This window comes from Glandiceps talaboti, chromosome 23 (assembly GCF_964340395.1).
Source record: "Glandiceps talaboti chromosome 23, keGlaTala1.1, whole genome shotgun sequence".
Lineage (NCBI taxonomy): Eukaryota > Metazoa > Hemichordata > Enteropneusta > Spengelidae > Glandiceps > Glandiceps talaboti.
In genome coordinates this window covers 351,202-369,798 of record NC_135571.1, presented here as the reverse complement: position 1 = coordinate 369,798, position 18,597 = coordinate 351,202, and the positions used below count along the sequence as shown (strand labels likewise).

At 34.4% G+C, this 18,597-nt stretch overlaps 1 protein-coding gene across 1 annotated transcript in view; it reads right to left on the bottom strand.

Moving 5' to 3' along the window:
• Positions 1–2,920: 2,920 nt before the first annotated feature.
• LOC144453099 (receptor-type tyrosine-protein phosphatase beta-like) overlaps positions 2,921–18,597 on the bottom strand; it is a 28,680-nt gene continuing 13,003 nt past the window's right edge. The window contains exons 11-23 of the mRNA XM_078144376.1: positions 17,891–18,011; positions 17,218–17,285; positions 16,335–16,452; positions 15,894–15,995; positions 14,623–14,704; positions 13,755–13,845; positions 13,156–13,238; positions 12,715–12,849; positions 12,080–12,202; positions 11,163–11,311; positions 10,305–10,440; positions 9,679–9,850; positions 2,921–4,317 (exon numbers count right to left, since the gene is read on the bottom strand). Of these exons, the coding sequence (XP_078000502.1) occupies positions 4,286–4,317; positions 9,679–9,850; positions 10,305–10,440; positions 11,163–11,311; positions 12,080–12,202; positions 12,715–12,849; positions 13,156–13,238; positions 13,755–13,845; positions 14,623–14,704; positions 15,894–15,995; positions 16,335–16,452; positions 17,218–17,285; positions 17,891–18,011 (1,412 nt within the window). The 3' untranslated portion in view covers positions 2,921–4,285. The remainder of the gene's footprint in view (positions 4,318–9,678; positions 9,851–10,304; positions 10,441–11,162; positions 11,312–12,079; positions 12,203–12,714; positions 12,850–13,155; positions 13,239–13,754; positions 13,846–14,622; positions 14,705–15,893; positions 15,996–16,334; positions 16,453–17,217; positions 17,286–17,890; positions 18,012–18,597) is intronic.

Genomic DNA, 18,597 nt, shown 5'->3' with positions numbered 1-18,597 from the left:
GAACAAGAAAGTCGACTTATTCTCACACGCACCTTAATATAATAATGCATGTGAAGCGCATGGAGTGGAAGTTGTAGTATCGACTAAGAAATCGAATGTTCATTATTTTTATGATGCACCTAGGGAGTAATATTCTATTTCAAGTACATGTACCTAGAATTATTACTCCTGATATAGTTGACAATTAGAATTATTACTCCTGATAGTGTTGACAATTAGAATTCTAAATACAGCTGTAAGTTGGACAGTAGATTCCATATTTAATATGAAATATTCACACAATACGTAATGGTCAACTTTAATAACCAATCTGTGAGTAGTACATCAGATGCCATATTTGAATACTTTCACATCAAATTATAAGCATATTGTTCAACTCTTGTGTTCCTAATTGCCAAAATACTTCATTCTAGCCAGGATACTGAATATATTTAAAATTTTCACTCTAACTAAGTAGTCTTTTCTTGTAACTATGGGAACACAAGGATGTAAATCTCCATCGTCATAGAGGTCATGGAAATGTCAACCAAGATATTTTATATTTCCTCAAAAATCTAAAAATATACTTGCTATGTGCAAGAGATCATGAAGTTTATTGTAAGTATCAGACATATTTTCTTAACATCTACGTTTGTAGTCTGAATATCTATTTTTCGTAATCTACCTGTATGAGTTCTACTCTTACCCCTAATGGCCAGTATAACTCTGGGGATAATATGGTTGAGGTTTTCTTTACCTCTGATTGTGAACACAATTTATTTTGCTTTTCAAAAAACAGTACTGATTTTGACTTTTGTCTGTGTATGTATTGTATGGAATACAATTATATTAACACACTAAAACTATTTGAAGGATTACAAATGATGTAAAAATTAACAATCTGATTTTAAAAATAATATTTACTATGCATAATTTACAATATACTGAAATTGAGTTATGCTATCAACAACTAAATATGGTAGTATACCCTAAGGGTTCACTACTGAATGGATTTCAGTTTGTCTACACTACATTGGCTTAGATATACATGTAGTGTTTACTTGCCTATAACCAACTTTTAGCAATATAGCCTTACTTGGCTCAGAGAGTATGGCTGTAATACAGTACTTGGCTCAGAGAGTATGGCTGTAATACAGTACTTGGCTCAGAGAGTATGGCTGTAATACAGTACATGGCTCAGAGAGTATGGCTGTAATACAGTACATGGCTCAGAGAGTATGGCTATAATACAGTACTTGGCTCAGAGAGTATGGCTGTAATACAGTACTTGGCTCAGCGAGTATGGCTATAATACAGTACATGGCTCAGAGAGTATGGCTGTAATACAGTACTTGGCTCAGAGAGTATGGCTGTAATACAGTACTTGGCTCAGATAGTATGGCTGTAATACAGTACTTGGCTCAGAGAGTATGGCTGTAATACAGTACATGGCTCAGAGAGTATGGCTGTAATACAGTACTTGGCTCAGAGAGTATGGCTGTAATACAGTACTTGGCTCAGATAGTATGGCTGTAATACAGTACTTGGCTCAGAGAGTATGGCTCTAATACAGTACATGGCTCAGAGAGTATGGCTGTAATACAGTACTTGGCTCAGAGAGTATGGCTATAATACAGTACATGGCTCAGAGAGTATGGCTGTAATACAGTACATGGCTCAGAGAGTATGGCTGCAATACAGTACTTGGCTCAGAGAGTATGGCTATAATACAGTACATGGCTCAGAGAGTATGGCTATAATACAGTACATGGCTCAGATAGTATGGCTGTAATACAGTACTTGGCTCAGAGAGTATGGCTGTAATACAGTACATGGCTCAGATAGTATGGCTGTAATACAGTACATGGCTCAGAGAGTATGGCTGTAATACAGTACTTGGCTCAGAGAGTATGGCTGTAATACAGTACTTGGCTCAGAGAGTATGGCTGTAATACAGTACTTGGCTCAGATAGTATGGCTGTAATACAGTACTTGGCTCAGAGAGTATGGCTGTAATACAGTACTTGGCTCAGAGAGTATGGCTGTAATACAGTACATGGCTCAGAGAGTATGGCTGTAATACAGTACTTGGCTCAGAGAGTATGGCTGTAATACAGTACTTGGCTCAGAGAGTATGGCTGTAATACAGTACATGGCTCAGAGAGTATGGCTGTAATACAGTACTTGGCTCAGAGAGTATGGCTGTAATACAGTACTTGGCTCAGAGAGTATGGCTGTAATACAGTACTTGGCTCAGAGAGTATGGCTATAATACAGTACTTGGCTCAGAGAGTATGGCTGTAATACAGTACATGGCTCAGAGAGTATGGCTGTAATACAGTACTTGGCTCAGAGAGTATGGCTGTAATACAGTACTTGGCTCAGAGAGTATGGCTATAATACAGTACTTGGCTCAGAGAGTATGGCTGTAATACAGTACATGGCTCAGAGAGTATGGCTGTAATACAGTACATGGCTCAGAGAGTATGGCTGTAATACAGTACTTGGCTCAGAGAGTATGGCTGTAATACAGTACTTGGCTCAGAGAGTATGGCTGTAATACAGTACTTGGCTCAGAGAGTATGGCTGTAATACAGTACTTGGCTCAGATAGTATGGCTGTAATACAGTACTTGGCTCAGAGAGTATGGCTGTAATACAGTACTTGGCTCAGTGAGTATGGCTGTAATACAGTACTTGGCTCAGAGAGTATGGCTGTAATACAGTACTTGGCTCAGAGAGTATGGCTGTAATACAGTACATGGCTCAGAGAGTATGGCTGTAATACAGTACATGGCTCAGAGAGTATGGCTGTAATACAGTACTTGGCTCAGAGAGTATGGCTGTAATACAGTACTTGGCTCAGAGAGTATGGCTGTAATACAGTACTTGGCTCAGAGAGTATGGCTGTAATACAGTACTTGGCTCAGAGAGTATGGCTGTAATACAGTACTTGGCTCAGAGAGTATGGCTGTAATACAGTACTTGGCTCAGAGAGTATGGCTGTAATACAGTACTTGGCTCAGAGAGTATGGCTGTAATACAGTACTTGGCTCAGAGAGTATGGCTATAATACAGTACATGGCTCAGAGAGTATGGCTGTAATACAGTACTTGGCATTTTAAGGGTAACTTAGTCTCTGCACATTTTATGATTGGTATCAATTTAAAAAAATAGGCAAATTTCTGATAAAATATCTTTATATTACATATTATATATATATATATACATTTGCTTTCTAAATTTATTAGAATTTGCATCTAAAAATGATTTCATATCTTCCTAATTCTTTCTTGGCGACTGGTTAAACTTTAGTAAATGAAGTCAAAACTATAAAATGACCCCACAATTTTTTTCTGGGATAATGTTGAGTTAGAAAATGAAGTCGACTTCACAAAATTACGTGAATAAATAATTGAAAAACTAATTATTTTGGAATAAACACACATACACATACAATCCTGTATGTTCCAATACAGCATATTCTAATATCCTACTTTAATAGTAGTAATTTTTATGTCAGGACATCTAATTTATTAATTTCATCTGTGGGTAAATGTATACTATTTATGTACAAGTACACATATAAAATAGTAACAGTAAATCCAATCAAATTGATTTTTAAGTCTACACCCTAAATTCAGTGCCCCAATGTGATCATAATTTCAAACTGTTACTGTACCACTTGTATAAAGTAAACCTCTAATGAAGAGATGTACAATGTCCAATTATCGGTACTTTTAACAATTTTCGGTGTATAGATTTGTTTGTCTGCTCCATACAATGGTGCAAGTTTACACAAAATGACTGAAGGTAAGGTTTTACTCCTTGGTGGTGACTACATGATAAGTAGAGTCAAAAATGCAAAACTTACAAATGTCGCTATGACATTAAAAATTGGCCATGAAATATTGAGGACAGGATGACTTTTCAAGTCTACTACTGTAACAGTACTGGACAATTCTGGCCGATACTACCTACCAAAAATCTCTGTTTGAAAAGTGCCCCCTAGTGGCCAAACATTGAAACAATACTTTATAATTGTATCTTTCAGATTACTAGAATATGATGTATTGGAAACTACATGTATCTAAGTTTCATGCTAAATAACAAGACAATGGTAAGTTTGTCCATTTTATCAGCACGGTCTTGAGTACAAATGTAGTATGTGTCCTCCCGCTCACATCTCCAAATATAGCATTTCTTCTGTCTTAATTAAACAAAACTTTTCAGATCTTCTTTAGATGAGATTGTCCATAATTCATTAAAACTTCATTTTATTGAGGTTACATATCATCTTGACTTCTCTACACTTTATGATCAGCACTAGTGGCTGAATCTGTTCGGGTAAAAAAGAAGAAATTAAATAAGTTTATTAAATACATTTAAAGTACTCAGACTTTTTTTCAACTTCCAAAATGAAGTTTGAAAAATCTCTAACTAGTATCATGCATCATAGTGTGGAGTATTACTAGTACACCTTGGTTAATTACAGTTACAAATATACCAATGTAGGTACTACGAAATAATATTATCTTTCAGTAGCTCCATCAGTTACTGTATTACTAGTACACCTTGGTTAATCACAGTTATGTAGGTACTACGGAATAATATTATCTTTCAGTAGCTCCATCAGTTACAGTACATCAATTCACCATGTTTTTGTAGTCAGCAAAGCATAATATATTTCAATGTTAAACACATATAAGGACCAGAACCAGGAAATTGCAAACTGTGCCCTTCAACAAATTTACTACTGGTAAAAGATTTCATTTTGTTTTGAAACCAGCTTTCAAAGGATATTAACTCTAGACATGCACAGTACTATACAATGTGTTAGTTTTCACTATCAGAGTACTGCAAAAGTATAACCCATATGGAAGTACACCATATCACTCCTTTCATGGCTAATGCATCATCAAATTGAATGTCAAGTGCAAAGTTATTAATTTCATATATCAAGTGCAAAGTTATTAATTTCATAGCTACAAAACTACTCTACTTTAATCAAATATTACTTGGTCTACGATATTACAGAATATCCAGAAACAAAAAGTTATTTTGTATTTCAAAAGTTTTAATGTACTTAAAAGTTGCAGCTTTCTGTGGTACTAAAAGAGTCATTGACATATTCTAAACGTGTACATCTTAAAACCACAATCACATCACATGGAAATAAAGGACTTATAAAATCCAAATTTTTCGATTTCTGAACTAAAGATGTATTTTATTTCTACAGATAAAAGGATACATCTTGAACATTATTTTTAAGAAATTACACCCTATGAAAGCATTTTTAATATTACTTTGTTCTGATGTTCTACCAGTGTTAACATACATCAATGCCTGGCTTTGTAGTACCACAGTGTGCCACAACTTGAACATGACACTGCATACCAGTGTTTTATCAAATGTATCTTATGAAAGAACTTTTTATAAATTTCATTTTAAAGTTTATCATAATCATGCAAACATGCCTTCATAAATTAAAATTAGAGTTCTGTACTTTATCTTTTTATTATCAATCTACAGTGCAATTATGGTGTCACATTTTCAATAACAAATTCAAGACAAGCAATAACTTTAAAATATATCATTCAAAACAGCTAAGGCCCCCCCCAAAAAAATATCTGGTTCTGGTCAGGGTAAACTTTCTAAAGTGGTGTGACGACGCAAAAATTTTTTTCCTTTTTTTTTTTTTTTTTTGCAAATTAGTAAATACACATTTTTTTGACACTTTACATACTCTGTTCTATCATATTCATCTCTTGAAAAACTTCCTTTTTCTTCGAAGCAGTTTAGGCTTTGTATTTAAGCAGTCTTGGCATGTAGGGTAGATTTCAGCTGCTTGTTCTCCTGATATCAGGAATAAATAAGGAACAGGAAAGCAAAAATTATCGGGAAAAAAAGGATCGACACGAGGGTATTCAGGGCACGCGCGCTGACCAGAACCATATATCTTTTTTTTTGGCCTAATGTCCATTCCTACTAAAAAACTAAAACAGTATCAAATTTTTTTTTAGAACCATTTATTAGAAACTTGGGCTAGGACTACCCTAAAGACATTTTCAATAATAATTTTTTGAATTAGGGATTAAAATTTCAACACTATTTTTTGAAAAGAAAATGTTGTCAATGAATGATAACGGCAGAATATATAGAGTTGTTAGATGTAGACAAACTAAAGATAATTGTTAATTAAAGTAAGAGAACAAGTGCTGTGTGTAAAGTGTATTGATAGCATAAAGTCTGAGTAGTAATGAGGTGCTTTAATGGTATGAAATTTGTCTTTTTCTTTTTCATCAGTGTAAACCACCATATAACATACCATCCAGTGTACTAGTACTTCAACAATGAACAACATTCTGTTATGGTGAAGATTTGCAAGGTATGTGATACAGGCTGCTTTTTTTGCATAGTTAACTGCTGGGAATGTTAGCATGAAAGTAAAAGTGCAAATGACATACACATACTAAGTGTGTGTTTCTAGTATGACAGTGATGTGTTAAAACAAACGTGCACACATTATATAACATTAGTGCAGATGCTTGCAATCATCCAATGACATAATCAGTGGTGTGTTTCTAGTATGACAGTGATGTGTTTCTAGTATAACAGTGGTCTGTTTCTAGTATAACAGTGATGTGTTTCTAGTATAACAGTGATGTGTTTCTAGTATAACAGTGGTGTGTTTCTAGTATAACAGTGATGTGTTTCTAGTATAACAGTGGTCTGTTTCTAGTATAACAGTGGTGTGTTAAAACAAATGTGTACACACTTCAGTTGCATAATATACATGCAGATAGAATTTCATAACAGTGCGATAGTTGGATGAAATCAAATATACTGCAAGAGATGCTGTGCAAAGACATTATGGTATTAAAATGAGTGATCATCTCAATGAAAAAGGTTTGTAACTTTAACTTTAGACGTGCACAATAATACAAGATAAATATCATTATCAGTGTGACGCTCCATCAGAATTTGTCAACATTTGTCCAACAGAATTTGTCAAAAGTAAAACATTCTGCATATTTTAGTTTGCTTAGAAAGCCTACAGTACCAAAATAAAACTAGACATGGGGTATAAAATAGTGTAGTAGTGATAGTGGTTCAAGTCTACAGATAGGCTATAGTTAGGATAATGGAATAGTGTAGTAGTGATAGTGGTTCAAGTCTACACATAGGCTACAGTTAGGATAGCGGAATAGTGTAGTAGTGATAGTGGTTCAAGTCTACAGATAGGCTATAGTTAGGATAATGGAATAGTGTAGTAGTGATAGTGGTTCAAGTCTACACATAGGCTACAGTTAGGATAGCGGAATAGTGTAGTAGTGATAGTGGTTCAAGTCTACAGATAGGCTATAGTTAGGATAGTGGAATAGTGTAGGAGTGATAGTGGTTCAAGTCTACAGATAGGCTAGCACAGAAATCACACTGATTTTGATAACAAGGGCTTAAGTATCAGCCAAGTCAGTCTTATATATATTTTTTCTATTCAGGTGGCCATTACTTTGTTTGGATATTCGGATTAATTAAATGCACCATGTTCTTCTACTTGTGGAACAATATTAGAGCAAGTCCGCTTTTGTAACTCAATGAATTGAAAATAATTTTTAAAAACTATGTAAAAAGTTTGTTATTCTATGTCTGTGTGTGTACATACATGCATGCATAGTACTACATATCTGTATGTGTACGGAAGGCAGGATTTGTAACCGAAAAATTGGGTTTGAGGTTTTTGAATCAAAGCAACAAACAGTAAAATTACAAGACTTAAAATTTGTGAGGTACATACTATATATGTTAAGGATTATAAGTCTGACCTTTAACCCCAAGCTATATGCGAGCACTACAGTTATGGGTATGGAAATGTACTTACAAAAAGCGTTAATGACTAAACCTGGCTGTCACAATCAATACAGTTGTTTGCAATGCCTATGATGGTATAAAAGAATGATAGGATTCAGAATAAAGCAAAACCACTCACCATACCAAAAGATGAAAAACAAATGTGATTGAGCTTGCTAAGTCTTATACATTTTTACCCATCAGGCAATAGCATGTCAAAGGTCAAATCACTTTGAATTTTCCATTTCCTAATTTGAATATTTATAAGGAAAGCCAAAATTTTGATGTTGTTTTGTACAAATGTGTGACTAAATAGAAACAGATATGTTGAGCTTTGGAATATTTAATTTCCAGATAAAATCATATGGAAAGTCACGATTTTCATCTTGTTTAACCAAATGTGTGATATTTGTGACAGGGCGCCCTCACACAACGGTCAATCCAGAATAGAGCAGGTCAGTAAGTAGTGTTGCTGCTAGACGTTCGGGCTTTCTTTCGATACTATTAGTGAACGAAGTTCGCAGTAAGGGCTTGCCTGAACACTTCATCGATAGTGATGTTTGGTCGTGTGTCATATTGTATCGTAAGAACATCTGAGGTCTAGCAGATAGACTAGTCAGTAAGAGGGAGTGACACATATCTCAGCAATCTGAATAAAATAAGATGTGGTGAAAGTGGCTAAATGCTTTATTTACAGGTTGGAAGGCGGTGATCACTCTGAACAAAAATAAATGACACAAAACAATGGAAATTGAGGTAAATAAAGCATTTAGCCACATTCACCACATCAGATTTTATTCAGATTAATATCTCAGTTACAATCTACATGTATAGTAGATATATTGAACTTTAAAACATTCAATTTGTTTATAAATCATGTATAAGGAAAGCCAAGATGTTTCTGTTATTTTATACCAAATCTAAGACTAATTAAACAGAAACAAAACCATGGCTACTTAACCTTTGACCTACTGTTGCATTGTGGGTAACATGTATAGAGAATCTACAACTTGTAAAACAGAGTGTGTGGTCTGTAAGCGCTACATGAATGGATGGGTAAAATGAAACATGTACCTGTAATGCTTTTTTTTTCTGAGAAGTTTTAACGTTTAGCTGCATGCGCTCCTCCTTTAAAAACATGAAAATGAATAGATTGCTGTGAGACATAAAATGATTCATGAAATGACAGATGATTAACAAATTCAAACAGAAGTTCAACATTCACATGTTTGTCTGCCACCAAAGCTGCATTGATAAGTGTTATACAGTAGAAAGTACTACATTTAGACGGTCTACACGGCGAGGCTGAAGAACACTATAGGCTTAAATGTATGGATTATGTGATATTTAATGAGTAATGGTAAAGTATATTGAGGACAGTCAAATCTAACATGCTGTCTTGTGTTCCATCAATATTCACATTGATGAAATTGACCACTAATTAAAAGTCTGTTTTTATAAGTTGATTGCATTCTCTCACAGCCATTAAAAGCTATGTCCAATCTAAATAATGATAAATTATGGCAGCAATTATAGAAAGACAACATACAAACAAGTATTCAACAAAACATGAGGACAGTGGCAATTTTAGAGGTAATATTTTAAGATTTTTTAGTATGATTTTGATCTCTGAAATTGAAAATTGATGTAAAAGAACAAACATGTATATGCAGTGTGGGACTTTAAACCATTTGATAACCTTTGAACTCTGCATTTGGCTGCTTGATTTTGAAAATAGTCAACATTAATGAATAAATTCAATAATAATGGGTGTGAACACTAAATTGTGATGTTTATTTTTTATACAAGATATAAGTTCACATTAACCATGTTTCAATGAATCACATACCTAGATTAGCAGTAACATCTGGTCCATTGCCAATTGGTCTATTAGTGACTGGATCCACGTTGCCATAGATATGGTCATCAGGTGGTGGGGGGAGTGGTTCTACCTCCTCATCATCTTCACCCTCTTGGTGCAGTAAATCATACACACATTGGTGGATGAAGACATACTGAGCCTAATTACATAAAACAAAAAAAATAAATTTTAACATTTTTCCCTTTTTTACTATGAATTACATACTGATAAAAAGTAACACATTTTATGGATTACCATAGTAAGAATGAACAAATATGCTCTTAGAATATAATTTCAGGGTCTGCCTGGCGAGGGCGCTGTCTGCAATGAACACAATACTTGCCTTTTCTACCCCATCAGTAAAGTATTCTGTTTACAAATGTACATGGGGTTCTTTGTAAAATGAATAAGGCATTTTTTACATGGACTCTTGGTTCATACAATAGTAATGAAAATTTCAATTCATAAACTTCTTGGAAGCAAATCCCAAATATTGGATTCACTTCCAAGAAATATTTTGACTATGCAAGTAGAACATTTTTATTACTAAGAATTTTTTACATGTTTTTCATAAATATTACTAAATAATGAATTTATAAAAACTTTGGACATACCTCAGTTTGGATCATGTAAACTCTGTTCATTCTCATTTCACAGGCTATCCCATAGATATCAACATAGTCATATTCCTTCATATGCTGCATAAGTCGATCCAAGGAAATGAAGGTACCTGTTCTACCTACACCGGCACTGTAAAGTAACACAGTTAAAGGTAAAAAAACCTACATAAGACCATATTAGTATACACATTACTATGGCAGTAAGAGCACCATGTAATACCAGATGTAAACTGAATGTCTTCTGTAAGGGCAAAGAGATTGTCGTTTCTACAGACAATTGTTGGAATACAACAGAACATATGTAATAAGTTATTTTTTCTCATTGATTGCTATTTGCTCATTACTGTTAGTGATCTCCTGGCCAACCACAACATGTACTGTGACATTTGTTGAGAATGTTAAAAAAAAAATAAGTGCATCGTCCTACCACTTTATACAACATTTCCTGACGAGAAACTATTTTTTCCTTTTTAGTGGCCTACAAAAATATGCCAATAATTTATTAAAACTAAAAGCTACATCAATAATATTTTCAGGACAAGTGCGCTTTGGTATCGCAAATGCATGTATCAAATTATATTGAATTTGAAGTGTGCATTCTTGAGATATAGCCTAATTACCGAAAACCATTAATTATGTAAATTTCGTGATAATATTCTTGGGATGTTTACCGAAACCTAATCAGATCTTGTGCCACTTTAAGTCATCAAATCAAAATCCTTTGTACCTATGCATAGCATTTTGTGTCAATACACAAAATTAGTGTTTTCGGTAAAGTACCTTGTAGTGAAAAGCTAATCAAAACATTCCTGGCTATATTGTTATTAAAAGTGACAGTGTATTAATCCTTACCTGCAGTGTACAACTGTTGGTGTGCTATCATTGCCCACATGTTTCCGCACATTTTTGACAAATTTTAAAAGAACATTAGAATCATCTGGTACTCCATGATCAGGCCATGAGATGTAGTTGTAGTGACGTACACGTTTGACATTTTTCTCCTGTGAAAAATATACAGAACACTAATATTTATCTCATGTGAAAAATATACACAACACTAATATTTATCTCCTGTGAAAAATATACACAACACTAATATTTATCTCCTGTGAAAAATATACAGAACACTAATATTTATCTCCTGTGAAAATATACACAACACTAATATTTATCTCTATATTTCAAATTATTCTTGCACTAGGTTATGAAGTGTTGGAAGCTGTGTGAGTTTAACCACATGCAGTCTTGAAACGTCCCAGTATTGTCTACACGCAGTCTTGAAATGTCCCAGTATTGTCTACACATAGTCTTCAACCTTCCCAGTGTCTACATGCAGCCCATGTTTAGTTTGACATAAGTTTGCAAGGGATATTCTGTCCTCTTACTTTATAATACTAGTGTGCATCGCATCATGGCAATGATACTCAATTTCTGAATTTGTCTTTGGACTCTTTATAGATATCACCATTATAATAAAATATTATATCAATTTCAATATACAAGTGGCTAGACTGTTTTACTTAGCTTGGAAAGACAATTAATTAGGACAAGTTTTTCTACGCTAAATCTTACCAATGCCTAATTCAGCAACTATTTCATTTATCTATAGGCAAACCTTTTACGTGTTATAAAATCTTGGCTTTGAAAGTTTCATAACCCACTGAAGCTAACCAATAATGTCTCAAGTTTAGGTTATTAATTGTTGTCATGACAACTATTCGTAAAATCACATTAACATCACTGAACTCTAATAAAAAAAAAATACTTACACTTTCTAAGACCAAGTCCCTAATCACCCAGTCTGGGTATGCCTGTTCATTTTCAACATATACCATAATGTCTCCGTAGTACACAGGTTCATTGTCAAATGGCCAATAATGGTCACATTTCACCTACAAGAAATATCAAACTCATGTCATGATCATTGTACACTATTGAATGACAAAGAAAACCATAAAATTGAAGGTGAACGAGCTGAGTGTATGTATTTTTGACATATTTTACTGCGTACATAAAAGGTACTCACAGTATTATCCTTATTGAAGCACACAAGCTGAGTGTACATGTACCAGTATTTTGACATATTTTACTGCACACAAGGTACTCACAGTATTGTACTTACTGAAGCACACTTAATAACCACTTTAATTGACTGAACTCAAACCTGGTATTGAGATATAACTAATAAGTAATCCAAAAACCATAATTTATCAATTGTATCAACAATGCTCAGGAAATCCTGATGGCAATCAAATGTGTCAAAATAAAATTGTAATGTCATGCATTGACATTGACATTGACAGTATACTGAAAGGTGGTTTTATTAAATATTTTCATTTAAAGTAAAAAAATATAAAACTCAGCTTGTGCCACTGTAAAATGAATGTTAAAAGTTCCAACTCACTCTTCCTCTCTCCTGACACTGAGTTACCATGACAATGGTTTTAACATTGTTTTCCCAAACCAATAGCCAGAAATCATCCTTTGTTCCAGGTAAGGGACCTTGAGTGGCAATAAACTCTCTGGGTGACTTGTAACCCTGGAAAAAAAACATACATAATAATGACCCAATGTTTTCAATTTAGTTTGCATTTCAACTATGTATTAGCAAAATGTAAATACTTGGTACCCATTCCCTTAACTGGAAGATGGGCTATTGGGGGGTGCTCTTTACATCCCTTAACTGGAAGATGGAATATTGGGGTGCTCCCTGCCCACACTGAGTCGACATATAACATATCAAATCACAAGACCCCATATGGCACAGTAGGGGGATTTCTAAATCATCTATGCATAAAGCTGAGATAAAATGAGTTAAAACCCTGCAATGGTGAGATCAACTTACTGGCATCCAGTTAGCATTGATGTAGTCACTTGTACCATCACCTTCTTCATCTACTTTGTTGATCTTAACACGGGTTCGGTCATCTGTAAATATAATCATTGTGTTAGCGCATACAATAATAGTAACTGTACATATAATAATACAGTAAGCACATAATAAATTTATAATCATTTATATTATCAATGATGTGATCGTTTTTGAGTTTTAATTCATTTTTGTAATGACCCATTTTCTTAATAGCCTAGTGTGTATGATACATGACTGAATTTAATGACATTTTATAGGTGTTACAGTCACACATTTAGAGAATTTACCCTGGGTCCCAGGTACCTTCAGTGACCTCTGGGCAACAACAATTGCACACTGTCACACAAGTTCAATAAATAAATTGTGTTCATGGTAAGGGGTGGGGTCTGGCATCAATGTGATTGCTGAACTTCATTTTTGCACGTCTAACAAAATTTTAAAACTTTCTTGCCTTCAATGATAACAGGTTATGTATTTACTACTGAAATGTTCATAAGTTGATTGAAATTTACTTCTAATGTGATATACAGTGCTGGGTTTCTGGTAGTATTTAAATGTTATCTACTACTTACAGGGTAAGATGTTAGTGTATCTGTTCTTGCTTCTATTGTCTGGTAATTCAGCTCCATCCCAACTTTGATCTCGGCCAACATTACGTAGTTCCTATAGATGCAAGTTATCAACACACTTCATTCATTCAATGCAAAAGACTTTGAGTGTCAATTTATAAATTATCAAAGGAGGTTTCAACAAATAATATATATCCTTGGTTCATTGTGGACAGAGGATAAATGTAAAGTGTATATATTTGAAGAGTTTCAAATTGATGAAGTTAAAGACAAAACATCAAAAAATTTATTCTCAGATTGACACAAACAGACTTGCGTTAGCTAGTAATGTTACATTACACATGTTATATTGCAACATTATTTTATAGACACATTTTTTTGAGAAACATGAGGGTTGTGTACATCCAAGTCACTTCTATGATGTGTTAATTTACTGATACATAAATTAAACGTGTTTAGGCTATTGTCCTGCCTATTTTGGAAAATATGGCTGCTTTGTTTTTATTTATCATGTTCTATTGATTGCTGTTTCTTCCTACATCATGATAACCATGTGGACAAAATTAATAAAATATTCACTTATTCCTTGGATACTTCAATAGTGGAATCTTTCATCTACATCCAATCTATCATCACTGATCTCATAGATCATGCCCACCTGAATACTGGTAAAGTACCTCTGTGTGATGATATCCTGTAATGAGTGAGAGTGTGTGTGTGTGTGTGTGTGTGTGTGTGTGTGTGTGTGTGTGTGTGTGTGTGTGTGTGTGTGTGTGTGTGTGTGTGTGTGTTGTGTCTGCCTGCCTGTCTGTCTGTCTGTCTGTCTGTCTGTCTGTATCTGTGTGTGACAGAGAGATAACATAGTTCTAACCTCATATTCTTCAGAGAATCTAAACTCCATGTCTGCACTCATTGTTTTGAAATACTCATCATATCTTGCCAGCTTCACAGGTCTGTTGGCAAAACAAATCTAACAGTTTTACTCTCAGTTTGTAAAGTGTTTGAAGCTTATCCATCCAAACTTACCCATCCATCCTTGAATGGCATTTTCTACAGAGAAAACATCATAATTTATTGTGCAATTGGCTATTTGACCTGGAGCATGCTGGTTAAGGTCAAAGATCATGGTATAATAAGAAAGCTTACTTTTGATATTATGGGTGTAAACACTTGAATGAAGTCTCTGTATTTAACTTCCAGAATTGGGGTAGAAGCCACAATTTCAGCTATTTAATCTTGAAACTGTTGGTCAAGGTTAAAGTCTTATAGAAAGCTTCCATTAATAATGCAGGGATAGACAATTAAATGGTGTCTGTATGAATCAAACTTCAGGAGATATCAGGCAAAATGTGCGTTTTATAACAAATAAGATTATTTTGCCATATGGTCAAGGACGCATAATTAATTGATGCGCATATATGCCTGGATAGTGTTCTACCTTTGTACCAAGTTTGGTCGATAGGTGGATGCTTGTCTAAGAAATGAGTGTGCATTTAAGCAATAAACCACCCCTGGGGATGGTATACCAAGAGGTTTTGACCAGTGAATGAAATATATGCACGAGCGATAGCGAGTACATGTAATGAGTTCACTGGTCAAAACCGAGTGGTATACCATTCCCAGGGGGTGGTTTATCGCTATTATATTATACCAGTATATTGAAAATATCGGAAACAAGATAAGGCGCAATGTTTTCTGGTTTCATTTGTGCCCCCATCCCTGCACGGACTGCAATGTTCGTAGACGAACAGTGAACATCGAAATTTGGATGCGTGCCAACTGTGCATTATCGCTCATTTTAGACACGCTAGTTCGATGTCTAGACCAATCAGATCTCTCGATTTGCGCCATCAATATACTGGTATAATATAATGGTGGATAAACAGATGGACAGAACCCAATGTAATAGCCCCACCACGTCACCTGCTAATAAACATGTCAGAGAAGCATATTATAACAGTAACAGTACTTAGTGAGAATGACTCTTAAATACCCACCTGAAATTAATGACAGTAGCGATATAATTTCTCATGGAAATCTGTCCCTGAGAAGTGTTGCTTGAAAGGGACCTAGTCGAGGCTATCAAGGTGATGAGAACACATTATTTGAAGGATGGAGGCAGCAAGAAGTTATGCTACTTACTTTGAGTGCTTGATTTGCTTCTTCTTAGTTGATGGGCGTTCTGGCATAATTGTGGTGTCAAATGCAGGATTTGCTGTGCCACCTGATGTACCATTTTCTTTGCTGGTAAAAAAATACACACACAAATTTACATTAGAAAATGTAGTAGACAAATTTTCATTACAAATTGTATTTACTTTATTTGTGTTGTTGTACATAATGTATATATTAATAGTGACTGAGGTTTGACATAAGTATGTACATGTACATGTATGTATATTATAGTCGTGCGTGCGTGCGTGCGTGCGTGCATGCATGCATGTGTGTGTGTGTGTGCGTGTGTGTGTGTGTGTGTGCAGATACATCCTTATTTTCTATCACATTTACAGAGACAGCTATTCATGTTAATTTAATGAAAGCAGTACATTGTAAGTGTTTGATAACAATTGACTGATAACAAACCTCTTTTTCTGATCCTTTTTTCGGTAGTACCAGATTCCTCCAACAATAGCTGCACCAAGCACAAGACCACCCAGCACCCCAAGGAGGATCCACAGCCACAAAAGACTTTGTGGAGTATCTAGATATCATCGTTATATAGTAAAATTGTGTCAGTTCTGTCTTCATTCTTATTTTCAATAACAAACTTAGTAATGGGAGTTTTTACTCAAAGAGTCAAAACATTTCTTGGAAATGAATCCCTCTTCTAACTCATGAGTAGAAACTTACATTACTAAGTATGAACTCTGAGTGAATATTCATTCTTGCAACTAAATAACTAACACACAGTAATTCTAAAATACAAATTAATTATACATTTTTTGTATTCCAAGTGGTGTAGTTCTTTTACACATTATTGTATTTAAATGTAATGTAAATGACCTTCACTTCACAAAGTAAACAACATTTACATAATTTGGCTAACATATTTTTTTTTGTGAAGGGCAGTATTAAAGTCACTAAGTGTTCCCCAGTATTATTACTTGTTTTCAGGACTCAAAGACCTGATAATGTGGGTCACATACAGAACAGCCAGAGTATATATATTCTACATTTTTTGTTCAACTTGGCTCATGCATGATAATGAACATTACTATATAAATCTCACAACTTAAAATGTATTGCTGTAGTATATATACTACATTTGTACATAAAGGTATTTGAAATTTAAGTGTCTTTGTGTTGTTCATTGTAACCTGGGTCAACATACACTCTACACAGTTTAGCTGGCTTCATTGTTATAAAACTGTACTGACCGGTGATGTTTGCTGAATTTAAGACAATTGTTACAGTTTTCAGTAACAAATAATTGGTCATTAAATATAACACAAAATCTAACACTTACTTGTCCTGATAGGTTCTGATAAAGGTGTATCAGCATAACCACCTTCTGTATAACACCTGAATTGATATCTACATGGTACAAAAGTACAAAAAAAAAAAATAATATTACAACATAACTGCCCTAATATGGGCATTAGCCCAATGTGTTGGCAGGTAACCTTTTCATGGTGAATGGAGATAAGGGTTAGCTCATTAAATATAGAAAAGATGTTACAATACAATGAGTGTAATTCAGTCATCTCTTGGGATAGTCCTACATCTCACGACACCAGAGATATATAACATGTACAAATGGAGTTAAAAGACATACTCATTTTCACTTTGAGCACAATACAATATTTCATTACGATTTGCAACAAATTACCCTCGACTTGTCTTATGTAGGATATTTACATCAATTAGTTATGTAAGATTTTAAACAAATACATCACTCCTGAACTACTTTTCCTATTATTCTCACAATATATTAATATTCCCAATGGAAAGATTACAATTAATATTACACATTATGGCCTGGATATCAGTTTTGTGGACTGAGATTGATTGGTGAAAGGGCCAGACTTTAGTAAGATGTACAAATGTAGTCCACAAAACCCATATTCAGCCCTTTATGTTGCATCAAATAGGCACAAGAACATCGCACTGTACAATATCTTACCCACAACTTGTCTTACCTGTATGATTTTGAATGTCCCAAGGGACCATTGCAATAGTTTTCTTCATCTGATACTTCACAGGAACTATTTTCACCAATTGTTCTGAACACTGGTGCTTCAGCTCGTTTACGTCTTGACCCTTTGGGCGTAATATTCAGAACAATATGTATTTGTAAGAATATTAATATGGCACTAATAAGCTGAAAATAAATATTGTGTTATTAATTATGAAAAAATGAGCAATGTTGAGTGATGATGAGTTTACTCCATTGTGTACAATATTGCATAGTATCCAACAGTGTCTTTCCGCTCATTCCAGTTTCCTTTTCACTGATCATTTTCAACATTGTGTATGGCCAGTCACGATAGAGCAAAACATCTGGTTCCCAAAGCAGTACTTGACTGGCTACCTCATTGTGTCTCATTATATGCCCAGTCAGGCGAAGACAATGTAGTCTGATAACTTATTGTACTATGTACTAACAACTCCGACCAACATGCCATTCAAACAATAGTTGTTTTGGACATCCTTTTTTACCTATAGGCCTACTCACAGTCCTTCCACCGTGGCCTACTACATAAAATTTGTGTATCAAATGTGTGACTTAGAAGTATCACCTACCTCAAAATTATCAAAATTGAATTTATCTTACATACTATTTTATCATACCATAATGGTAGATAGGCAATTCTTCAAATTTACTTCTTGTAACCATGTACATGTA